Raw genomic sequence first — 26857 nt, forward strand, 5'->3', positions numbered from 1 at the left:
CCTGTGTGTTTGCTTTGTTACTGGAGGAACTGGAGGGGATCTAACAGATGGCAAAAAGTATTTGGCAATCATGTACCAGCCACGCACAATAGTTTCAACTGTAAGCTTGAAAGTTAAATTTTAATCCACACGCAGAATGCCAGCCCGAAGCATAAAGAGAATTTAAGTCCCACTTAAAGCCTAAAAGACACCCCCGCCCCCAATTCGTGTCCCCCCCCCCAGTTTGGTGCTAGCCCCTGGAACAATGTGCACAATAGACCTAACAAAGCAGCCAGCTCGGAGCTCTGCCTTCCTCACTGTCTCTGTGCAGGAGGGGGGAAGAAAAAAGAAAAAAAAAAGGTAGTGATTTTCATTGGTAATTAACAACTAAGTGATCTCCACACGCCTTGTATCAGCCCATGTTGTACCACTGAATGTCCCCTCTTCAGGACCAGGCACTGCCTTTAAAAGTAGACTTTCACTCCTGCATATTGGGTGCCAAACCGTGCCCTAGTTGTAAGGGAAACATGGCAAAAACATAATAGTTATGAGAATCAGCAAAGTTACAGCTATGACCTTTGCTTACTGCTTGTACTCTAGCGGAGTACAACAAAACTAAGTTCAGAGTGGCTTAGATTCTCAGTTCATTTTACATGAAACAGAAGATAAAGAGTTGTATTTTATTTCCACCTATGAATAAAAGACATTTCTAGTTCTGTCTGAAGAAAACAGAAACCACTTCTGTCTTACAAAAACACGGAAACATTAACAATATTACCAGAGCTTCTGACGTGTACAAAGCCCAGCACAAATTACTGCTCTCATGGTCACCCTGAGTCCTGTGCCTTCTCTTGGATTTTCTTAATTGCTCAGTAAAAATAAAGCACCACCCAAGCCAATACTCCTGTCAGCGCAGACTGACACACACAAAACGAAGCAGTCGTTTAACACGCACGACACAACCCCGATTTCCCTGGCTGTGGGCAGACGCAGCCAGGTCACCTCAGGAGGGATTAAAAGCGAGATGTAAAGTTGAGTCCTAAAAAAGCAGGACTCTGTGGCTGCAAGACTGTGTGCACACCAGGTTATGTGCACTGAGGACCTGAGTGCTCGGCCCGGCTGTTCCGCACGCAGCGGAGCCGAGCTGTCATTTCTGTGAGCGCCGAGCGGGGAAGGACCCAGCCCAGCCCAGCTGCGCCCAGAGCAGCCCCGCGGCGAGGGGTGTGTGAGCAGGGCCCACAACTGAGCCCATCCTGATCCCAGAGGGAGCCTTGGCACTAGCTGCCCGACACAGAGAGAGCCCACGCCGGCGGTATTTAGCAACCTCTGCTCTTAAAAGCCCAACAAACAAATACGGGAACAGAATTCTGTGCGGTGATGCAATTATCCAGTGGCACAGGGCAATTCACAAACTGAACACGGCTCCTCTTTCTACAACAACAAACTGGGAAGAAAAGGCTCTGCACTTGATAATAACCAAATACTTGTCACGCTGAAGAATCCCACAACACTTTGTACCTATATCACACCGAAGACAACAAAATTCAGTGAACAGGGAGAAGTGAGATCAGCCAAGGCTCGCTGTGCTTGGGATGGAAGCGATGGCTACGAGCTCAAAACCGTGCAAACATCGTGTGAGAATAAATTACAACCTTTGCTACAACCCTCATGGCATGCCAGTAACTCATTGTGAAGCTGGAGTTAGTACCTGCCGTTGTTTTGAAGTCACGCATCCTTAATCGTCGCATTTATAAGGTATAATGTTACAAATATTAAATTGGTATTAATCAAAAATATTTGTTCTTGCAAGATAATTCCACTGATAAAAACCATTATAACAACCTTATCAGTGACAATGAACCAGCTGCTCCTTTCCTGCACTGCTCGTTCCAAACAGAAGCTGTGGGGCAGGCCCGGTGCCCTGCGGGACGTGAGCACGTTTTGCCAAAGGTCCACAGCAACAGAGACGATGCGTTTGGAGCCAGAGTCCCACGCGCTGCCCTCCATGCAGTTTGGGGGGAGGAAGGAAGGAAAAACCAGATTTAAAAAACTCCCAAAGCAGCCAGGAAATAAGATATTTATTAAAAAGCAAAACCAACCAACCACAAGTGGTCAGATTTTAAGTTTATCGCTGACTCGAGCGATCTCTCTACCAACGCTTGGGGAAGGCAGCCTTGGACTGGCAATGGCTTCTCCTCCCCGAGCTGACAGCGCAGGAGCTTTTAGCTTGCCCACCAGAGCAGTTGGGCTAACACGGACGGCACACACCCGTTCTCGGCCACAGCCCCGCCGAGCGTCCGACGCCTGGACGCTGGGTCACCGCGTGGGTTCCGCCGTCGTTCACCGCAGCTGCTCCGCGTTCCCCCAGCCCCACGGCGGGCGTCAGAGCCAGCCCCTCGCCGGGCGCCGCCGCTCCCGAGGGCTCAGAGGGTCCGAGGGTCCCCGCACGCTGCCTGCCAGGCGCGCCGACGCTGCCCACGGCGCACACCTCGCGGCCTGACCCCCTCTCCCCGCTAATTGCATTACCGGCCAGCTGGCCCCGCAGAGCCGTCGTCTGTTGGGCTGAAGGATTCCTGCTCGCGGGGAGGCAGGGCTGCTGCTCGCGCTCAGTGACAGGCGGGCCTGACGTCCCCATTGTCTGCCTGACAGCGCACCCATCCTAAAATCTAAGTTTTATTTGTAAATTAACCAAGAAACTTCCTGCCAGAGCAGGGCTGCCTGCAGACTGATAATGTGCGCCTTTCATTCCCTTTCACTCTTACTGTATCACTGCCAATTTGTTTTTCTGCTGCTCGCCAGCCCTAGGCTATAAAAGCCTTGTAAGACATAAGTGCAATTATAGTCCTGGAGTCAAATGAATTGGACAAATCCAATAGCACAGCTCTGTCCCCACTCTGCAAACCCCTACAGCAGTCAGATTAGCTGCTAAAAATCTAATCTAGCTCCAGCTAACAAATTTCTGCAGCGAAGGAGCAAGAGTTCAGTATGGGGTTGCAACCAGATTTCTGAATTGAAAAAGTTCTGCTATGACAATGGAGAAGAGGGAATAAATCACTTAAACATTGCTGCAGCTCGTTTTTAAACCGTTAGGTACAATTTAGGTAGAAGGCGACAGGGGATGGCAGGGTGCTGTTACTATGATTGATTTTCATTCTTGCCACAAGACAGCCAGATTAAAAAAAAGTTTAGAGCCAACGATGCTGAACCCTAGAGCAGCAAAAGATAGCAGCTGAGTTTTGATTATTCCACTAGAAAAGATTTCTTTCAGGGCTAAGGCTTATTTGGAGCCCCCCGCCAAATAAGCAATGTAGTATGTCAGCATATACTTCAAATAAAGAAACACAAACTGCAAATTACAACTGTAGTGCACAGAAATAAGGGGCCGGGTTCATCCTCAGTGGAAGTGCACTTACTCTTGTGAATTGATACCACAAATGAATTTATCCTCTTGTGTTCAGTAAAAATAAAGAACCATAATAACGTATTTAAATAAAATTACTGCATCTGCTAATTCCCCAGCCTGCAGAATTTATGGCCTGCTGTACTACTTCCTTGGCCAGCAGGTGGTAAGACCTTCTGTTCAGCTCTGGAGCTGGCGAGCCGAGCACACTGACTGGTGGTGAATTCTTTTTGCCTGTCTATAGGCAAAATAAGCAGAGAAGAAACCACAGAAATGACAAAGATTTCAGACCTTAGATGCCAAATAGTACCCATGCAACCCCATCTGATGGAAGCAGGGGGAAGGCAAGGAAAAAAGCTGTGGCCCCCACTGCATCCTGCTTGGCAACAGGATAAAATTTCCTCCTCCCAGTAACACTGTCCTCTACCACCATATATAGTTCCATTGCAGCAAACACTGAGGTGGAGCAGGCACTGACTGACACCACCATCACCTGCCTTCCTCTCACACACTGCTAGGAAAAAGCAGCATTAACAGAAAGAAGCATAAATCTAAAATCACCTTTTTAACCTGGACACACTGCCCCGACAGTCTGAGGTGAGGACCTGAGCCCAGCGTGCACTAACACTTCAGTGAGCATGTGGAAGGACCAAAGTACGTGTGATGGTCTTGAGAGTTGCCCCGACCTCGGAAGCAACGTTGCATTTGATGACAACTCTGTTAACCAGGTGTTACAGAATTCACCAGCGCAGTACCCACAGCTGGCGGAAATAAATGCATCTTCCTCTTGTTTAACACGAGTATGTTGCAGGCAGGCACGTGTTTCTTTTCAAGCACCCACGCCACTTGTGGTCTGCACATGCAATGGCTGCCAAAATCAACACGGGGCTTCTGTGGACTGAGGAATTTAGTTGCAAAAGCATCAATGTACTTGCCTTTACGTACTTCAGTATATGGCCTCCACAGCTAAGGTTCACAAATGAAATTTCAAGAAATTGACTCTTCCAGGGTTGTAAGAGTTCTTGCAGGATGTTTAATATTGGCTTTAAAAGCGGTTTGGATATAGACTCATGCCCAAAACACTGCTTTCAGATGCAGGCTAGTTCATCCAGCAGCATTTTCAAAGAATTAGAGCACTATCAATCTTCCAGAAATCTTACAGTGCTTCTGAGATGCATCTTGCCTCCACTTCTAGCTGCAGTTTTGTAAAATTTGTTAAGAAGTCTATGCTAATTTGCACAGAAGTACATGCTTGCTTGCAAAAGAGCTGTGACAAATTAAATGAAACTGTTCTGTGCAGAAGCACAGACCATGGAAGATTATACACTAAAAAAGACCTCTGGCAGTCATCTGGTCCAACCCACCGCTGACAGCGGGGCCAGCTCCCGAGGTCCATTAGGGTGCTCAGAGCTTTGTCCTTCTTTACAGGAATACACAGTTTGATCCCTGCAGGGTTCCATTCCTATAGCAGATTTAAGGGGTTTTTTAAGTCTTAAAGCAATTACTTTGTGGTATTTTCTGTGGCTAATACGTACTGGAGCTGGCCTCGTTTCCTAGCGCTTCAAGACTTGGAGACTGGCAACTACTAAGTACTTTTGCTTTTTGTTTCTCCCAAAGAAGAAATTCTTGTGAAGCAAACATAGGGAAGACAATTAAATAGAACAACCAGGCTCTCTCAATGTCTGTGTTAATCCCTAACGTGGGTGGGAATTAGGAGAATTAGTAAAATAGACTGTTTGCAATTAAAACCCATTTTCCCCCTCGTGGTAGCTCTGTCAGACTGTGCTCTCTCTCCTCTCCCAGATGATGCATTACTCAACACCTAGACACTATTTCACTGCCTTTGCTATGCTTCCGTAAATCCAGGAGCTGTGATTTACAAGGGAAGATCAGACTAAACGACCACAATTTGTGTAGGAAAAGTAAGACTGGGAAAGACGTGGTAGCAGTTCTCCAACATGAATAAGCCTACTGCAAAACAATCTGTTCTCCATATCCACGTGGAACAGGGTAAGAATAAATGGGCTTAAACCGAAGCAAAGTAGATGCCACAAGAAATTTTCTCATGGTACAAAAAGTGGAGCATAGGAATATGTTGCCTAGGGAAGCTGTAAAGCATTCATCACTGGAGTTTTTAACTAGCAGCTGGATAAATACTGGCCAGGAACAATAAAAACACAGATAGTCCTACCTTGGTAAAGCAGCAGAGACTGTACAGCCTCCTAATATGTACCACAGCCTCTACCCTAAAGTACTCAGCTGACATTTTTTCCATAGCCATGTAAATCTCCTAATACGGAGATAATGAGTTGAGAGAAACGTGTCATTTTGTTGACTTTTTTTTTAATGACAGATATCACAATAAAAAAGAAAGGATCTAGCTTTACTACTAAATGCTGGGCAGTTTTTCAGGACCAGTAATCAGAAACTCCACCTTTTTACTTTGAGGAAAAGCACATGTCATTTTGAAACTCACTGGACAACAAACACAATCACTCAGTGACATATTTATAGATAATTTTCAGAGCACAATATAGTATCACATGGCAGACCGGGTGGCTGTAGCAGCATTATGAACACACATTAACAACCTTGGTAGGACAAGATGCTGATCTTAAGGCAAAGATTTGGCATGCACCTAAAATCTTTGACTCTAAGCAGCAGCTGGCAAGCGCGATAATCTCAAATCACTCCTTGTTAGGAAAGACAAATGATTAAGTGCTGATACCACCAAAATTTTGGGCTGGGTTCTGGCCATCTTTGAAGCAGAGTCTGCTTGTCAGAATTGTGACTAACTGGATAATGGCTTTAAATATCAGCTGGCTGCTTTTGGGACTGTGCTTGTCACTTCTTTTTCACTTCTTTTCTGTTACACGCTGGACGAGTCACCTGTAGGGTTTTATTATGCTGCATTTGGTTGTTTTGTTGTACCAAACTACAACAGTTCTGGCAGGCAGACAACATCCAAATGAAATTACTGCTAATATTATTACTAATGGTGGTATTTGAGGCTACCACGGAAATGTTGATTGCACTTCAGAATCCAGAATTTAGATGCCATTTAATTCAGATAATCTAGCTGCAGAGCGCCATGTGGCACAGCAAGGATGGCCTGCTAGGACCAGTTAGCACAACCTGCTTTCACTCTGAACTTTAACTTAAGCACTTGCAGACTACAATGTTTTGAAATACACAGCAACTTATTTACCTTTTTGGTCAGTGAATCGTCTGAGTCTGATGGCATTCTTGTAGACACATGAAAAATGATCTCCACGGTAGAGGTAGCGTAATAGGGGGCCGTCTGTCCTGTGCTGCCATTGCGCTGCAGGCCACCCATAAACCCCCCGTGTGTTGAAAGATCAACCTGATTGATTGAAAGTCATAATTAGAAGAGATTTTAAAAGACTGATGAATAATCAGTACTTATTTATATATCAACGCTTGGTGAATTTACCCCCTCTAAAATTCTGTCGCCTTCCCCTACAGGTTTGCGATCTTTGCATTAGATCTGCCTGTTTCCCATTCCTGTATTTGACATTTACTGAAAGCAAACACCTCTTAACCAGGTAGAGGCATTATCTATGCAGCTATTTCACCTTCCAGCAGGAAGCAAAAGCATTGTCATGCGCAGCTGCTCAAAGGGCTACGCACGGCTTAGCCAGCCCGCTCAAAGCACACACTGCGAGGAATAATCATGAAGTGCAGAGAAAATATAAACAATCAGAAAAACTGCAAAAGAAAGTGAAGATTTGTACAAAAAGAAAAACCTTAGAAGAAATTATTCTAGGAAATTATTCAGAAGAAATGCCTCTCTCAAGACAAGCCTGTGTCCAAAAGCTTGGTTTTCTTTCCCAATGCATCAGTCTAACTGAGGACGCCGCCTCTCCCTGTAGACCTTGTGTCACTTAAATCCAAATCTAAATGAAATGCAGCTACTCTATATTCCCAAAAAACATACCTGTTCATGTCATTTAGGTTACTGACACACCATTGCAACAATGCAAACTAAACCCACGTTTTCGTCCTTCGTAAAGCAGTCCTGTGGTTGGGTATGTGGTCTGACCACATGAAGGGCTAAAAGGAGCTAAAATTAAGGTAAAACTATGCTATAGCTCCTAATGATGCAGAAAATCCACTGCAGCCCCACCTGCCCACCAGAAACAGGAAGGATGCGTTCGTCCAGAAGTGGCAGGTGGATTTACAGCACTCTGCTAAAAAGGTGATCTTTTAAGTACTGCTAAATATCAGTGAGTATTAAAATTTATCTCTTTTTTTTTTTGAGAATTAAAAAAACGTGCAGTGCTATAAGCAATTTGTTTTCCAGTATGTTAGCTTGCCTAAATTTATGACTATTACCTCCCAGCCCAGTCCAGCAACAAAATCTTCATATGCCTGGCTGCCCCTTGCGTTGGATAGTATGGAACATTTGTCCTCCTGGCCTTCTGCAATGTAGAACACTGCGATCTTGTGAGTTTCACGGCTGGAATTAGATATAAAAATAAACAAAAGTTAAAGAAGTTTTAGCTCAAAATTATTTTTTAGATCACCTGTGCTCAAAAGCTATGAACAGGTGACCATGTTTAACTCTACGTGTCCATTTCATCATTTACATCGCTCAATTTTGGTTGAAGAAATGTATTTTCACCAGTTTTTTCCCCCCATGACCACACTGCAGAGACACCACCGTTCAGAGCGCAGAGCCACGTCTGTTCCTCCCGCACATCAGCAATAGAATTGCCCAAGTTCCAGTTACAGGGTTAACCACTGACATCTGTGCAACCTCGCCACAGACAGTAAGATTGCACAGGTGTTAATGGGAGCATAATGTGACCTACAGAATTTTAATTACAGGGTGATGATATATGAGAAAGAAAAAGCATTATTGACTTTCAGAGCCTGGGTTGAGTTTTACAAGGCTGACAGTGACAGCTGGCTGCTTTGAAAACAAGCTGAGTGGATTCGGTATGAAAATTGTTGGGATATAAGAAAATCAGAACTCTGCAATGCTGCAGACATTCTTCCAATAGCTGTATGTCAAGTAATGAAACATAAAAGCTAATATCCAGAACTCTGCCACTACCTGGCTGCAGAGTATGTGTATGGAGGTTACCCCTCAAGACACTGCTCTTGACACAGGGATCATCCTGCAGAAAATAGTCCTTCGTGTGAGTTGAGCCAAGGCTGCAAAAAATATTGGAACTTCATCCCTCCCCTCCGAGCTAAAGAAAACAGGAAACAGGTCGCTGAGTCTGATTATTGGCTACTGAGTTTGAATCCTGTGTATATAGTGCCAGTGAAAATAGTGTGTCCACTCAGGCTCCAGAACTCTTTAGAAACAAACAATCCATTTTTCACACAAATATTTGTATTGCTAGCACACGCAATGTTAATGAATTTTGGGTTTGGTGACATACTTGTTCTTTCTTTGGAAACGCCGCCCCTAGCAGTGGTGTGTTCAGTAAATATCACCTACCATTGGCGGGAATCCAGATTTTTCAGTTCTCGCAGTAATTTTGAATTTTTCTTGAGAAGATGAAAGCTTTTTCTGTAAATATATTAAAAAAAAAAAGATTTGAAGGAAAATGCAACACAGCACAGACACGGTATTTTGTCACTCAAATACCTAAGAGAAGGGAATCAAATTAGCATGATTCAAATGATTTTTTTAGAATTATTATTATAAACAATCTATAGATGTCTATTTAAAATAATCACCAAAACAGGCACTGTAAAAGCTCAGAAGTATGCTCTGGCTACCACCCAGCTATGCAATTCTTACTTTCCTAAGCGTGCACACGTTTGGGGAAGAAGAGTAAGAGTATTGTAAACGTGTTCTGAATCCTCCCTTCCTACCTTCTGTCCCAGGAGTTCATTCCCAAGTCATTTAGCAACAGCCGACAGAAATAAAAGGACGCCTGAGGTTCAGCAGGACGTGGCTCTTCCTGACGTGCCACCTTCATGCTCAAGTCTGAGCTGCATTTAAATATATACTCTCTTTCCTGGGCGCTCTGCCTCATCAGGGCCTCAGTGATCGCGCTCTCTTGGTCGTAGCTCATGCCAAAGGGTGGCGGCGACGGCTCGTTCAGCTTTCGCTGGGGGTGTAGAAGGCATTCGGGACTGGTGTTACCAATCTTCTCCAGCAATTGGTCGAGAGCATCTTCTCCTTCTTCCACCTGAGAAATACCTTTCTGGGGAATGAAGTGGTGCTCGGGGTTGCCCGAGATCACAAGCGCGTTCACCACGCTCTGCCGCGGCAGGCAGCCCTCCAAAGGGCCGTACAACACTCTGCCATCCCAGGAGTACTTCCCTGAGATATCTCTGACAATCACCCTCACGTCCGAGGGGGCTGCTGCCGGCTCAGCGTCTGTCCTCTCTGCGGGGATCTGGAGGTAGGATATCAGAGTACTGTCATTAAACACGAAGAGCTGCAGGTTGGGACTGCGGAAGACTTCTGAGGACAGCTCAGAGGACTCCACGTAGGAGTTGTCGTGGTTCTCGCTGAGGAGGCTGTGCAGAATGGCAGGGCCTCCGCTGAGCGGGTAGTGGCTCAGGTGGTTCACCAGGTGGGTCATAACCATCCGTGCCGTTAAAGGTATCAATTCTAAATTCCTCCTCCTTTTTTCTAAAACGATCAATGAAAAGACAACAGAACAATAAGAGCAGCAAGAGGGAATTAAAATAGAGTATCGGCAAATTTCTGTCGTATTTCAGAAGCTTGCCTTAGCTGTCCTTCTAATCCTTCCTGTTCAAGAAATTATCACCTTCCAAGAAATTCTACCTGCCACCCATTTTTATTTCATTTTCCCACCTGCCCTTTGACATTTAGCCTACTGTGACACCCAGGTCTCCGTACCACACACACAAAGTCCTTCACACTGATCCCACAACGCCTGCTGTCACTACAGACTCATCTGGCACCTCAGGGTGTTTCTCCTTACTGCCTGTGTTCCCACAGCCACCCCCACAGCAATCGCAGCAAGAGAGGGACAGGGCACAACCAGCAAAGGGAAACCAGAGATCCAACTACAAACAGCAGCACGGTGGTAAAGTTTGTTGTATGAGGCAGGAAGAGTCTTTCTGGATAGCCCCAAGATGTTCCCCTCAGCCCAAATACATCAGTTATTTCATAAATCGATTGTGCTCTGAGTCACATTGTGTCTCCACTTCTCCTACTGGAATGCTGTTCCAGAGTATCACCCCTTTTATAGCCAGAAACCTTCTAATTTCCAGTTTTTGTTCATATTCAGTTTAAAACCATTTTTCTTTAGTTTATAGTGTTTTCATGCAGCTGTAGAATTTGGTCCAAATCATACATGTTATTCTCAAATCACTCAGAACAGGCAAATTATCTATGACAGTGGAGTCATTTCTACTGAAAAATTCAAGAAGGGCAGCTGTATGCTTCTGAAAGAGGTTCGATTTGGGGATTATCTCATTTGCTGAATTTAGTTCTATAAACTAAATTATAAGTAGTACCAGTTTTCAGGGAACGGCTACTACGTGCAGTAAGGAGAAGCATGTTTTCAATGAAGAGATGTAACCTGGAAAGCTGTATTTCCTCGCTGCTGAATGCTGACGTGCTGGTCCTCACTATGCTCTGGGAACTCTTACCCTCGGCAACAGTGAGCAGGTTGCCCAAATCCATGGACAAGTGGCACTGGGATGGCTCGGAGCTCTTGACGTTCCCCAGTGGCAAAAACGGGTCGTAATCCCTGGAGGAGAGATCCGCCAGACTGAGCACGTAATGGCTTTGCTGAGTGTACGTGCTGGAGCCGTTCACACAGCAGTGCAGGACCTGCGAGGAGACGAGCACGACGCTGAGGAAGCAATGAAGGGTACATTGCAGCACCCACTTCAACACATTCACTGAGGAGTGACCCACCATAAGTTTACATTGTGGAAGCCAGGAGATGCTACAAAAAACATCTGTGTCTGCATACAGCGTTTTAAAAATAACACTCTTCGTCTGCACTGATTTTGTACTTTAACAGCTCGATTCAGGACTTATTTTGTATTTTAACAGCCCATTTCACATAACTCAAATACTTCTGCAAAGATTATTTTCCCTGGCTCGTTGTTGTAAGCATTTTACCTTTGTCTCCTCACCGTCGACTGTCTATTCTACATCTCTGATCTTATCGTCTTAACATTTTACACTCCCAACTTCTCATCTGTGTGACTTCTGTCTAGACTGGGAGAATTCATGATTTTCTACAGCTTGCTAAAAACACTTCTGTGCCTAACAGGATCTGTGAAAGGCATCTTTAAACATCTAGACACAACAAAGCATGCTCATTCCTCAGACTCACTCTGTAAATATAGTCCAGTAGAGGAGCTTTGGATGCATGTTGATCTTCAAGACCACCAGCAGACACCGGCTCCAGCAGCATTTTCATGGGTAAGGCCATACACCAATCCAACAAGCAAAGCAGCAGTGAAACTATGAACTAAACAGAAACACGTAACACAGTATTTAGGTGTACTCTATTAAATTCACCCAAACCTAAAGGTATGAGTTTGAAAGTTTAAAATACGACTCTGGTTCCAAGCGACTTCATTTAATAACCGTCTCAAACAGCACAAAGAATGGAGACTGCTCTTTGCAGTGACGTACCTTCTTATCTGCTTCCACGGAGGAGTACTCAGCACTCGGCAAGAGAAATGCAATAGTGGCCACAAGGATCTACAGTAAGAAACAAAATTCCAGAAGGATGTTTAACTACTGCGCTATAAAGAGCATGAACTTCATCTGAACAGGGTATGAAAAAGGTTAAATTCTCTTAGAAGTATCTAACGGCCCTTGGAAATCAACGTCCAAGTGAAACAAAAAGTTTTAATGAGCATTTTGGAAATAAATCACTACAACCGAGAGAAATACCCTGGTCCTAGGACTACAGTCAGTACACCTCCAAAGAATAATTGCAGAAGAAAGAAAAAGTTAACACAAAGTCACAGTTACAGTAGCTCAAGTAAGGAATTAAGACAATTTTGCATATGATTTCCATACAAACATTTTAAAGAAATGGACATACTTCAGTAATTTTTCTGGACAGAGAGGATTCGTACTTCTGAAGCTTTTGCCAATAAGAAACCAGCAGCTGAAGAACATCACAGGCTACTTGAGCTACCAGTTTATTAGAAAACTGGAAGAAAAGAAAAGATGATTAAAAGCCAAATAAAATATCCAGGTGCAATACAAGGCATTCAGTTGTTCTACATTTTAAATTATTTTGCATCTATACAAACAATAAAAAATGTTAATGTTGCAAACCCACCCTGTCAGCATTAGGAAACAGCAGGCTTGACATTCTCTGTGTAACCTTAATTTGGTCTGTTGGGGAAAGGGGCTCCACGTATAGAATCACATGCTCTTTTTGCAAATAGTCTGCACTTTTGTATAGGGTACCACCTTGGCGACACTGAAAAACTGTGCATATGCTCCTCAGCAGCTTCCCAGGAGCCACAAGGACCTGAACCATGCTCAGGGAACATAATGAGCTACTAATTACATGCAAAGGTTCAGCACTGGGAGACATGCTTCTGAAGATGGCCAATGCCATATCACTAACGCTATGCAAAAAGTCCCAAGCAGTTGTTTGTTAAGCAGTGTCCTGCCAGTGTTTTAGGCAAGGAGAAGACAAAGCAGCACACTGTGCTCCACACAACCAGCAACTATTAAAAAAAAAAATGAAAATACGTTCTTTACACAACGTTTATTGATTACGGAGACTGTCACAGTAATACCTTCAGTGTCACACCTATGACATTGATTGCTTCCTTCACTTGGGGATGGTTTGTGCACTGTGTCAGTTCTTCACATACCCAAACTCCAAGGCCACAAATGGCTATGCATCTTTGTTAAAAGAAAAAGTGTTTTTGTCAGAAGTTTTAGAATATTTAGAAAAACAAAGAAAAAAGAAAGAAATGCACAAAGACACAATCTCTTTTTTCCCCCTCTCTCAGGTCACACGACAGCTCAACACCTTCATGGCACGGAGCGAATCTCATCTCAGTAGGGTTAAAGTGAGTAACTCATCCAAACAGGATCAAACAACAAGGCAGTAGTAACAACTCAGCTGTACAAGCTCCAAAAATTCAGTAGCGAGAAAGACTTTCCCATTTGTTCTTTTACTCTGTACTTTACCTTGCAGCTTCACTTGGTTCCTCTGTAGCATTCTTCAACAAAATATTTATGAGGTAGCACTAAAATAATAAAATAAATTAGAATAAGCATCTTTTTCATACATCCACTTCTTTTAAAGTTGTTTAATAGCTACAGGTGAAATAACTTTAATCCTCAGCCTATTGTTAAAGCATTTTTACCTCATGCCAATTTTTTTTTGTCAAGGGAGAAACACTTACTGATTACAGCTCAAATATACAGGCCCTTGTGGATAAATCTAATCGACTTAAAATCCTGTGCAGGCAGCAAGATGGAAGTCAATTCATTTTCAGAGTTGATGGGTATTTACTAATGATGACTGGTGATCACCTGACAGTACAAACTATAGTGTTTAAGTTCTAAGTTTAAGTTAAGACATGTTTTGAAAAATCTAGTGTATTTTTTAGTACAGAAAAGACTCTTAAAATCGAGGCTGTTCTAACACACCACCAAGGACTCTCTGAGATCTGGTGAGGAAAGCAAGAACGGGAGCCAAGCACGCTCTGGGGTTTGCTTTCTCTCTGGTTCCACCTTCTCAGGCCGCAGGAGGAATTCGGAGGTTCCTCCCCAGCTGTTCCTAACTTTGTGCAGTGGATCAGTGTGGTGCCCCAAGTCTATCAAAAGCAAGTGAGGCTTGTGCGAGGGCAACCACTTGGACAGGTTGCACTTGCAAGTGATGCTCCAGGTCACCTTTGATGGGTCTTTACAGGACACAGTGGGTGATTTTTCCCCACCAAGAGTATTGCTGTGAAGGTCATTAAACTACAAAGCTTTCCATCCAGCAAACCAATTCATGTCTTGGGGTGTCTCACTGAAATTAATTCTCAGGGAAAAACCATTCACAGAAGTTGATGGTTCTGCCTAACAGTGGAATTTTCTTAACATTTTACTATAATACCAATAAGGCAAAAAATATCTCCCCTTAAGCACACCCCACGTCCCTCACAGGACAAGCCAATATACAGAGATACAATGAACGGACACTTTAAATAATCCCACCAACATCATGTAATGAATTGACCTGACAGGCATCTGGCTGGAAAACATCGCATTTGATCATAGCCAGCTCACTCTCCTTGAAAATAAAAGGTAATTTGCAGTATCTAAGCTTTGCTAATTTGATGGTGCACGTTAAGCAAAGCAACGCTTATCAAATAAGTGCATATAATGTGTGCAGTTGTGGGGTTTTGAGAAGGAGGGGTTTATTTTTCAAACAAAAAGTGCATGGTAAAAATGAAGTGAGTATGTAATAAAAATGTTAGGTTACATAAGGATTTACCAATAAAACGTGACGTTACCTTCACGTCTGCTGTCCCCGCAATGATATCGCCGGCTTCTGAAATGGGCCGCAAGAGCGGGATTTCTTGGTAGATATTTGGAAAGCAAACAAGAGACCCGAGGATGGTGTGAGCTTCTGAACGGGGAGCCTAGCGAAGGAAAAGTCAAAAACCATCTTCTCCATAAAATCATGCAAATGGCATAAGCTACGAAGCTAGTGTCTATCCCCATGCACACCAGATGTGCTGTATTCCCAAGGCAACACAAAGTGTCCTGAGGAACAGGTCCCGGTAGTTTTTCAACTACAGCAAAAGCAGCATGAAAGCAGCACCTTACAGACACTTACTTGCCTCTGCTTTTTGCTGCTGTGCTCTTTTTCTGAGGCCAATCTTCTCCTCCAGCAGGGAGACCTGGCCCCACTTCTAAGCGTATTCTACATTTTTAATACCTCCTCTGTCATTACACAATCCAACTACCAGCAACTCGGCATCAATAAAAAATACAGAACAACCTGAAGAAAAGCTAAGTGAGAGTTTTAAGCACTACTCCAGCACTACTATGAGCTGATCGTGTGACACAAAGGACAGCACACGGCACTCCAACTGACTGCACACATGATAAAAATGCGCAGAGAGATTCCTACTTCAATAAAGCCATCAAAGGCAACAGGGCATGAGCTATAAATGCATTAACTACTGCTGTATAACCTTGTGTAATGTTGAAAATAGAACACATGCTAAGTTTTGTGCTTGCAGGAGAAATGAAAGATGAGGGTTAGGTATTTTTTCCATGGAAAGCTGAGTTTCCATCTCTTATTAGCACTTCAAGCTTTGGATCAATGATCAGGCTGATCAGGTGTTTTTAAAGGGCTGTCAGAAATTAACGGCTGTAACCTCTCTGAGGGACAATGGAAACAGCGCGGCCAGGCTCAGCATTTCAGCCCTGCTGAAACACGAGAGGGCTGCAGCCCTGCGCGGGGCTGCACAAATGTCACGAGCAGCGGTAAGAGCACTTGGCCACGACGGACAGAAGGGGCTGGGGGCTCCCCTCAACTGCTGTTCCATGCACAACAAAGCCTTCCTGTTCTTCCTGGACTGCCAGACCCTCCCCTTGTTTTGGCATCCCATCCCTGATTTGCTGTTTTACTTATCCTTCACCAATTTAACCGTTTAGAGTCACATTTCTACTGTGTGGATATTCAGTAAGAAATGCTGTATTACCAAAAGAGTTCCGTATTTTCAATATTTGCTCACTGAAAAAAGCTGATGAGCCTCTGAAATCCAAGCCCTGCTTCCAGCACGCAGGCGTGCTGCACTGTTAGCGAGGATATGATTTCTCACACTGTGGCCTTTGATGAAACACCTCTGCAATACTGGCATGTCACCTTATCCCACGATTTCACACATGAGCTGCCGTGGGATCTGCCCCCAGAGCCCCGTTTGGCGTTGCACTAACGAGCCAGCACCTGTTAGAGTGCAGACATCCAAACCTCGTTAGCGAGCACGCTCCCGGGGGACGGGGGCCCAGGCATTGCCGTGCTCACCTCCAGCGTGTCTGTGCTCAGGACCCGGGCTGCCGCCGTAATGAAGTCTCCGATCAGCATCGTAAAGCCAGGCAAGCCCAGGAAGAAAAACCACGGCGGGCAGTGCTTTATGATGGTGTTTAGGATATCCTGAAAGAGAAGTCACCTGTTTGAGAAGATAAGCAAACAACACAAAAAAAGCCCCAAACCAAAAAAGGAGAGTCTGAGAATGTTTAACTTTGCAATTCACCAGTTCCACACTACTCCAGGTGATAATTCACACAGCTCTGTGTATAACTGAGCGTCACGTAACAACCACTGCTTTCCGCTGCAGATGCGTTTAGCAGGAAAAGTGCATTTTGTATTTTGGTAATATTTGTATTCTTAAATTCCTGCTTAAAAAAAAACCCAAACAGCCACGTCTCTTCCCATCTAAGCCTAAAAGAACTGTGCTCCTGTTAAATAAGACTTTGGATTCAAAACATTCAAACTGTTAATCAATTTACGATGAAGCATTACACCACTCCAGATGAGGTATTTCCTAAAATCACATTACTCAAACTTCTGTAGCCATAAAACCACGAGATGACACAAATGAGTGTCGCCTCTGCCCCGAAGGAGCTCAGGGCAGTAACCAACAGCAGGTGGCTTTCTGCTGCTGGGCTGCTCCCGCACATCCAGGGCTTGAGCTGCTCTGGAGCAGCTGAGACACACAGCAACGTTGATGCAAGAAGGGATCTCCTAAACAGTTAAGACACCAAATATAGGTAAGCCTTGGGGGGAAAAAGAAAGAGTTTTGCTGAACTTTTGAAGGAACAGAGGGGTGTTTGTTTTTAAGAGGTAGCACTATGTGTAAGAACAGACCCCCAGCCACGGCTTCGCTCTCATCATTGCCCTGTGACACAGGACACATTCGAGATGAGCATTTCAACTTTCATCCTTCCACATTTCAATTCTTCACAGTCTTTCCAAATGAGAACAAAGTTCCTGTATTTGAGTTAAGATTTCCTTCCTGCAAGGTTTGAGCAGGTTTAAAATTAGGCACAAAATCTATATAATCCTTACCTGCAACATTGTATTTGCTGAAGAATTAGATAAAGCTGTTTCTATATTGAGTAGAAAATTATTTTTTGTCTCAATAAAATTTCAAAGAAAAGTTGCAAAGAAATCCACTTTCAATGCCCATCTTTACTGGTTTTCTGATGTATTAAAGAAGGCTTGAACTTAAATTTAGTCCCAGAATGTGTCCACATGCTCAATTTGTACATCAGAAACTAAGAGTCAAACTCACTTTTCTCTACCTGCAGACATGCTTTACCTACACCAGTATTTTCTCAAAGCACTGTCAAACACCTGGACAGAACCTATTTAGTGTTCCAGTAAGTATTTACAGCAGTAACATCCTATGAAATAACTGTGTTATATATTTTAAATCACTAATATTAGTTTTTAACATAGTAGCAGATAATGCTTTCACTTTCCTGAATAAGCGAAAACGCCACTCGAGTTAATGTTTAAACTAGTTTTAATCACTTCCTTTGATACATTTTAAAGTCAATATCAGTCAATGCAAACATTCAAAAAGAGAGCAGATGGATGCAGCAGCTCATAAAGTGGGGGGTAAACTCACACTCCAAGCAGAACAAAAGACCCACCTTTTTGTAATTAAGGGTCTGATTAATGCACCGGGCTCCTCACGACACAACGCACCTGTAATTACCAACAGAGCCAGGTACTGGGATATGTTTGGTCTCTGAATAATTGGGCATCAAGCTACAGAGCAGCAGATGGGAGTACACTGCTGTGGACATATGCCACCATAAAAGAGCCGTGCTAACCTGGCCTGGAAGGTAACAGAACAGGGGAAACACAAAGACCTGCTGCACACAACTGCGTTAACTCCTGCCCTCGCTCCCTCCATCCCATCTGCTAAACACCACTGGAACAATCATCTGGCTGCATCGGCTCCTAACTCTTTAACTGTGGCCGTTGGATAGAACACTTGGAAAATGAGGATAAAAATGTAATTGCAAACCCATTAATGTATTAATACCTGTGAGTTTACAGCACAGCATAACTAATACAAGTCTAACAAATGCTGTGACAACACACACATTCCCAAGAGCTCCAATGGATGCACTTGCTGTTTGAGATGTACTACTGCTAAAAAAAATTAATGATTTTTTATAGTAAGAAACCTTTGAAAAGTTTATTTTGAAAAGCTAGTGAAACAATCCTCAATTTCTCATTTTTGTTATGTAGCTTCAAACTAATGAACTCCCAGCACGGAGCACACGCTGCGGTGATACAACACACACCCAACCGTTAACAGTTAGCAACGTACAAGTGCACAAGAGCCCCCACACAAACCTGTTCAGCCCAGCTTGCCATTAGTGTCCACTGCCATTTTTCATCTCTGGCTTTTCAGGATAAATCTGTCATAGTTTCAGTGACAAATTAATACAAGGCAGCGTATGTCCTGACTGTAACACTGTGGTTCAGAACAGCCAGGAAAGGAAGCCCAGCCCAGGCAGGCGCTGTCAGGTAACACCAGACAGTTTTTCTCCCATTTCCCAGCTCGCACACTTCCACACACAACCCGGCTAACAACCAAAGCATGATTCCACGCGGCCGTTCAGCAGCGTTGCGAGCTTATCAGAGGGTTCAGGCTTATGAGAAAGGGACCGAGTGAGAACATATGTCCTATCAGTGATACTGCAAAAATCAGGTAATTCAAACAGAGGCGAGTTGTTTCCTTCCCTTCAAAGCGCTGCTCTGTAAATGTAAACTCTGTCCAGCAGCTTACAGCCTGGTAAATGAATCACTTTAATTGAGCGCTGTGTACACGGTAACTGGAACAACACAAGCAATAAGAGAAACATATGGTGATGGCTATAGAAATTGGTTTACTCATTCTGCACAGTGTTGTTTCTGTACTGCTTTCATAATTGACCTTTAGAACGATAAACGTGTAAAATAATTTTGGTTTATTATGGCTCCAAACCTTTCAGCAATTACACAAAATGAAAATTTAAAAGGAAGTATTCATTCTGGAAGCATTTCCATTGTTTACATAATTGCACAGCTATAATTTAGTGTTCATGTTGTTAAAGAAAAGTGAAAAAAAGGACCATTATGGACAATTTCAATTCAAAATGATGCTCTGTAGTGTTAAAAATGGGGAGGAGGGGAGAGAAGGGGGCAATCACATGCATGTCCTTCTCAAATGCATTAACCCTATAAACAGCATTGTATTTCAGTATAGGTTAATCTAGTAATCCAAATAATAAGGTCATAAACATCCACTGAGTAAGTGAAAAAAATTTATGCAAGTTCACTAAAAGGTCAATTACAAAAATATTCTTCACCTAATTTTTGTTCAAGCTTTTGCAGATTACAGGTGTAACCAAATAGCCTGCCATCTGCCTTCATCACGTTCCCAATTGTCCCTCACCAGGAACAACATGGATTTTTCACTTAAAGTTCACTCTGTTCCTCACTGAGAGACGCCTTGTTAGGGGCTGAAATTTACAGCACGGGAAAGATTATTAATTTACACAAGACGTAAGTGGTAAATCCTTCATTTTTTACTTTAAAGGAACAAACACTTCCATTTACTTATTGCAAGTTCTCCAGGCTATCATTACATTTTAGCTAAGAGTTAACTTGTCAAAAATTAAGTTCCAATAAAAATTTATGAAGTATTTTGACACCCTCAGAAAGCACGGGATTAGCTTGTCAGAAAAATCTATTTCAATCTGTCATTTAAATCTAACCTCCAAAAAAGTTATATTTGCTGAAGTATCTTGTGACCAGAATGCAATAGGGAGAGACACTAAAAACCAGAATAACACGTTGTGTTTGTAAAGCATGGATAAGGTTATTCACAGGCGCTCACGATGACAGGTTGCTGCATAAGTCACCTGCTGGTAATTGCTCCTTCGCCTCTAAACTACATCAGTCGTATGGTAACCAAAAAACCCCCCTCAAAGCCCTTGTGCTGACAGGGAGGTGCTCAGATACCTATTAACAGAGATTAGACAGATGAAGGGAACAGAATTTTTAAAGTTTCTCCCCTCTTAGAGTACGTTTGATATTTTCACAACCTAGGAGGCCACTGGGATTAAGGATACACTTCAAACTGGAAGAAATATTTTAAGTTCACGCACACCGAGAGGCAAATATCTGAATACCCATCAGGTACGGGTACCAAGAACACAGTTACTAGCCCACGGCACTGCTGGAAATGCTGAGAGGACTTCGTGTTGCCACATGGGCTTTTCCCAAACGCCTGTGGCAGGACCTCTTCGAAGTGTCCGACTGTAAGAAACCAACGTGGCAGTGCTGAAGCACCTGTCGAGCACGGGGTTAACTGCTCCCAGGGAAGGGAACCTGAGTGCACCCCTGAGAGGACAGGTAAAGGAGCTGCCCTTGTGCTCAGAGCCTGCTCCTTCTGCACAGCAGGAAGGCAGGTCCCCCACCTTCGGTGGCCATTAGCAGCACTCCGCACACTCTTCCCTCTCACCTGCTGCTGTGTCAGTTTTCAGGATGGAGGAACGCACGCAGAGGATAAGGGATTGTTTTGCACAGTCTTATTACAACATCCCAAAAAATGGCAAATACATTAAGCCTTGATTTGCTTGAAATAGTCCCTCTCAGAATTTATCATGTAACCTTACTTAAAAGATAAAGATAACAGCTAAGTGAGAAGTTGTAGTAAAATACGTCTGAGGCAGAGCAGCTCAGCTGCACACAGAGGGAAAAGGACGGATCCTGAAGACACAGCCCAGGTGAAATAAGCAGAGGGAACAGGGAAAGTCGAGAGCCAAGGATGAGGGATGATGAAACAGCGTCGCATTGCAGGGGCATGTTAACAAAGAAACTTACTTCAGGAGATCCCAAAGCTGCAACGCTGACTGGAGCGGTAGAAGGAAAGGTGTGAGCAAAACAGAAGAAGAGAGATGTTGCCTCTATTTCAAAAACTATTTCTGTTCTGGACAGAGTTCAGAAAATCCTCACAAAGGAGCTTCCAAGCAGCAGGCACTCCAGCAAGATACTGCTAGGAATGCAGAAGAGGCAGACAGAACACCGAGTACGAAACAAAGTTGGGTGGGAGGGAGGTGATTTGGAAAGAGCAAAAGTGTTACCAAAAAAAAAAAAGAACAAAACGACCAAAATCATTCCAGAACGCACAGCTCCTATAATCGGCACTACCTTGTTCTCTCTTTCTTCTATTTTTCTCCAGCACTTCCAACTAATCCTACTACAGGTGAGCAGAGGGGTACGCAGGGTTTCCTGTGAGACCTTGCATTGGTAGGTTTGTCCCTACTGGGAACGTGCTGTCTGTTAACACCTCTTCAAAGCACTCATAAAGTACATAATGGGGGCACACAGGCAAGTTTTCCACAGCAAGTGAGATATGGGGGAGATTAAAAGAGGGAGAAAACCATGGTAGCTATTGGAAGAAAGTCACAAGAGACTAAAATACGGGAATCTAAAGTCTTAATCGACTATATGATGATTATCTTTGAAATGGCAGTCTGGAAAGGACTCTAAAATGCGTTATGGTTTCTGAAGCGCTGTCCAACTAAGGGTCCTCATGTGCAACGTTATCAGGCAGAGATCCGGGCAAGGAGTACTTATTCCACAGCGTACAAAAGCAAAGCTGCTCACCTCTTGTACCTTTAGAAGACAATGCTCTGCCCGGCTAATACATGTCCCAGTGAACAGCACTGGCTGAGCAGTCTAGAAGTCGTACACCGCTCCTCACTGGTGAATAAGAACTTAACAGAAAGATACAAAAGCTCACAAGTACTTTTTTTTAAAACTTCAGATCAATGTGAATACAAATAGGTGATTAATATGGCTTCTCCAGGAGCAACTCCACTCAAAAATGCTCCATATTATAAATTAGCCATCTGCCATACAAACAGCTAGAGTCAGTGTTTCTACACAAGCTTTCTACCTAACTGGTGTAGCTTCCTTTCCATAATTAGCAGCAGTATATTTTAAACAAATTAAGAGGCTTATAGACAAGCATAACACACACTAGTTTGTTACCATCTTTATTGACAGAGTATTTCTTCTAAGTCATCCATTTGCTCCTAAAAGGAACTGAGCTAAAAACATAGCTGTTAACTTCTCTGCCTACAGCTGGGCTGCGTTCTGCGGGCAGCCCCGCCTGCATGTGCTGAAATTTAATCACCGAGGACATCTGTCATCTCATTTGGATTTGGGCTTTCTTTTTTCTTCCATGTTTAAAGTTTGTTCTGCCCTTAACATCACTAAACTAAAGAAATCCACCAGCAAAGCTTCTTTCCTTGTCTGTTGTCCTCTCCACAGAGAATTTCTGAAGTCTATTTTTATTATGTTCCTTAATATCTTCTTGTATATACAAGCACTCTATTCCAAAGACACTCCAACAAGCCAGTATACGTGTACATTTATTAAACTTATTTGTTAAGCCTCCCTTCAGAAGCCAGGGATGTAACTAACCTGTTAGCTGACTTTTCAGATATCCTGACTACTGGGCAAAGCCTTCGGTGGCACGTGTTGTCAGTAGGTTACACCAAGCACGTTAACTGATGCTAAAGCCCTGGTAGTAGGGTGAGACTTTCTAAAAAAAAAAAGACACTAAACAGCACTCAAAGAGTGCAAATTTAGACAGAAATAAGAGAGAGTCACAAAAATCCACAGAAGTTTTAGAAGAAAACCACCAGTAATCTAGAAGGATTATTTAAGTACCAAAAGTACCAGAATTGAGGAACTGGAATTATCTCAATAGTTGCTTTTCTGAGAAGGGGGCTGAACAGTATTAGCAGTATTTTGGAATCGTGTTTTAGTACTTCTGTTCTTCAGCAAAGCCAAGGAAGCTATGAAGCAAGGAGATGTTTATGTACCTTTTCAAGTTCATGAAGCAACGACTTCTCCCACCTGAGAAGGTGATGCAATTGTTGCAGGCAATTGTTCACTTCTTCATGCAGAGATGTTTGTTGTTAGACGCTTCCACATGGACAAATTAGATGCAGCTCATTACCTCGCTATCTCCTTTCTCATCTGCTAAGCTAATTGCTACATCTTGAACTCCGAGTGCCATGGGAGCCTTCTATAAAATATACCCTTACACTGCTCTTTTATACACCCCACGAGACAAGGCTGCAAAGTCAGGCTGCACTTGCTGGGAATAACATTGTATTCATTTATAACCATATTCAAAAACGTATTATTTTGTTTTTCTATCAACACCAAAATCTACACAACACAGCAGAAATTTTGTACATCCATATCCTCAAGGGAGGGGTGGAAAGAGAAATATATTTCAAAAAGAAACATTTCTGATGCTCACTAAGATATTGATAATCACATTCAGGCCAAAGAGGTTTCTGCCTGTAGTTTTTTTAAATTATGCAGCCACCTAAAAAGCTCTTCTAAAGTAGCCAATGTCCTTTCCTGGAGTTGCTCTACCTGTCTGTTGCTTTCCCCCATAAACTTTGAAAGTTGCACTAGTCATTCATACAGAAGGAAAATTCCCCCATGAGAACTCCCACCCCTCCTTTCTCCTGTTAGTGTTCCTTAAGAGGGAGACATATATGCTTGCACTTAGCAAGCAAAAACAATCTGTGCTAAAAAAATCTGCACTAAAGTTTATTTTGGTATGCAATAAGTTGAATCCTACAAACCATGCTTTGGTGGGGGCAGATTCTGCAGTGCTACGAAGAACTAGGGTCTGTGTTCCAGTGATCCTTGGGCCCCACGACATTGCACCCTCTTTTATAAGAGGTTTCTCAGGTAACAGCACACACCAAAAATCACTGAGAAGCACAAAAATCACAGAGTCTGTGTCGCGGTCATTGTACATCATCCTGCTGCTTACAGGAAGCCGTGAGACCCTGTGGCAGCAAAGTGCTTCACAACGCACACTTTACTACTGTTTGCACGTACCAGAGTAGGTACTTCTGCCTCACCCAACGCAGTCCTGCATTTGCAGTTACCCTCGGCATGCAAATTGTCTGCCTAGCCTCAACGCCCAGCAAGCACCTTGGCACTAATCACACTGGAAGTACAGAAATAGGTACGAGGATCCTGCTTCGTATCAACACGCTGCAAGAGGATCCACGCTCCAAAGCACCATGAGTTAACACCTCCACCGGTTTCATAGTTAAGGAAAGCGGAACTGTAAGGACAGTAACACAAGAAAAAACTGGTGGTCAAGTGTGCCACCAAGAGGCAAAACAAAGCAAAACGAGTGAGGCAAGGAAGAACAAAAGAGCAGCATCAGCGTGGCAAAATATCTGGGAAAGCCTGGCATGAAATGCTCTGTGGGGCCTGCCTTCATTGCTTCATCTTCTTTAACTTCGGGATTGTAACTCTGCACAAGGACTGAAATCCAATGTGCACGGCAGGAAGCAGCTTACAATCTGTGGAACTGTTACTAACACCATACGCCATAAACAGGGTAAACACCAGCTCAACAACAACGAACACGCAACACTTGTTGCAAAGCATTGCTTCCTTTCTGCTTCACATCTTCAAACACGCAAATACAGACATTTCCATCAGCACACAGTGGTAAATTAATTTTTTAATCAAGTAAAGCATGTACCTGGTCTTCACTTGTTAAGCCAAGGTGCATCACAAAATAGAAATGAACCAGGAAATCAGAATTTGGCAGAACGTCCTGACGCCTAGTCATCATAGCGCAGATCAGCCTGTATGCCTGAAGTTTGCCTTCCTTATACTCACTTGGCAGGGTGGTTGCCTGAGAAGAGCAAAAACCTTGTATCACTACTTTTTTTCTAGTAGCCAGCTAATGCAAAACCGTATCTTCAGCAGATTTTCCATAAAGCAAATGTGTTCTGTATATCTATCAGAACAGATTCAAGTCCAAACGGCCTTTGGAGGGTGTTCACCTTCTCAGCCAGCAGTGATTGTAAAAATTAGAAGTAATGCAACTAAACATACACAAATTCAGTACTGATACAGAAGAAAATACTAATGTGTGAAAATCTGAGACATACCTTACCTTGAACAACCATGATGCAAATATTCTGAGAGGAGGAATTAAGACAGGAGGGGAGGGAGTAGACTGATTGTCCACGCTTATAGCAAGGTTGTCCCGTATCTAATGGTTTTAAGAGAAGAGAGTTAGTAAAACTGGTAGCTTACTTTATTAATGCTCTTTATTTCATATTACTACTTATTACTTTATTTTATTTACTTGAAGGCACTACACCCTGTGCTATACAGAGTTCCTAATTAAGCCAAAACTACCAGGAAAGCTTGTTCTTCCCCATGGTCTAAGCAAATATTACCACTTTAGATCATACCACGGACTTTTACACCAAATACCAGTGTTTGTGGTATTCTATTCTATTCTTCTATTTTCTTTGCTACTGTTTCCTCCCCCCAGTTAAATTAAGTGATCTAAATCTCTTGTCATTGAACAGGAACATTCTCTACTGGGGATACCTTCTGGAAATCAAACAAGATTAGCTTTCTTTACGACAGAATCCTCCAAATCTCATGCTTATGCTCCAGATGCTAATGCTAAATCAAATGTAATAATTATTTCTACAACAAAAGAAAAGTCATTATCATTAGATGTAAGCCTCATATACAGTACCTTTGCAAGTTTGTACCACAACTCATAAAGATACCCAAACACTTTGGCGTGGATTTTAGGCGACTGTATATTGTTCACATCTCCAAGAATTCCCAAGATCCTCCTCCATAACACAGCAGCAGAATCAGGATGCCAGCCAATAAGGCTTCCACCAGCAATTATACTGCAGTCATCAGCAAGGAATTCACTACTGTCTGTAAATTTTAAAAAGGTCCATTTCCATGAATTAGAAATGCAGTATAGATTGGTCAATAGAACAGGAACGTTGCTCCTTCTAACCACCTTCCATCTCTCCCACCAAATCATCTCTCTCTTTTTCCTTGCTCAAGCTAGCACATGATCCAAAGAAAAAAATGGCAGAAAGCGTAGGCTAAAGGGCCTTCCACACAGGGATGACACAGCTATAGATCAGTGCTGTATCAGGCTGCCCCCACGCCAGGTTGTTTTTTTCAGCAGGGAGGCAAATGCAGTGAAATGGAACATTCATGTACTCCGAGAGGGTTATTCAATCAATAACTGGCTTTTACAGGGAATATTTCTATTTCGAAAAGTCCTTTCTTTCTTAAGATCACCCAGTAGAAAATGACCTGGAAATGCAACTGAACAAAGGAACTAAAAAGTATGTGCTACCAGCGATGGCGAACACGCTCAGGCATCATCATTTAGAGAGAAGCAGTTCCTGAGACAGCAGTGTGCAAACTGAGAAGGAAAGCAGGGGTTGTGAAGACTGTCAGGATAACGGAATTAGTATGCTTAAACAGGAAAAGAAAAACCCCATATTGAAGTGCAAATTTTAATGACAAGAGCTGTATCTTCTATCAGATCAGGGAGAGCTGTGTAGCAGCAGAATCAGACCTACGGCCCAGCGTGGCACCCTGCAGTGCTCAGCAGCCA

General features: G+C 43.2%; 1 protein-coding gene across 2 annotated transcripts in view; it reads right to left on the reverse strand.

Moving 5' to 3' along the window:
- The window catches only part of RALGAPA2 (Ral GTPase activating protein catalytic subunit alpha 2), a 110987-nt gene that overhangs the window by 43840 nt on the left and 40290 nt on the right, over nt 1–26857 (reverse strand). For both annotated transcript variants that reach the window (XM_068416331.1, XM_068416322.1), the window contains 15 exons: nt 25964–26157; nt 25364–25462; nt 24944–25099; nt 16363–16491; nt 14840–14968; nt 13524–13582; nt 13124–13232; nt 12412–12522; nt 11994–12062; nt 11689–11826; nt 10991–11174; nt 9233–10001; nt 8853–8924; nt 7736–7859; nt 6588–6743 (listed from right to left, as the gene is read on the reverse strand). In XM_068416331.1, the coding sequence (XP_068272432.1) occupies nt 6588–6743; nt 7736–7859; nt 8853–8924; nt 9233–10001; nt 10991–11174; nt 11689–11826; nt 11994–12062; nt 12412–12522; nt 13124–13232; nt 13524–13582; nt 14840–14968; nt 16363–16491; nt 24944–25099; nt 25364–25462; nt 25964–26157 (2498 nt within the window). The remainder of the gene's footprint in view (nt 1–6587; nt 6744–7735; nt 7860–8852; nt 8925–9232; nt 10002–10990; nt 11175–11688; nt 11827–11993; nt 12063–12411; nt 12523–13123; nt 13233–13523; nt 13583–14839; nt 14969–16362; nt 16492–24943; nt 25100–25363; nt 25463–25963; nt 26158–26857) is intronic.

This window comes from Nyctibius grandis, chromosome 1 (genome assembly GCF_013368605.1).
Source record: "Nyctibius grandis isolate bNycGra1 chromosome 1, bNycGra1.pri, whole genome shotgun sequence".
Lineage (NCBI taxonomy): Eukaryota > Metazoa > Chordata > Aves > Nyctibiiformes > Nyctibiidae > Nyctibius > Nyctibius grandis.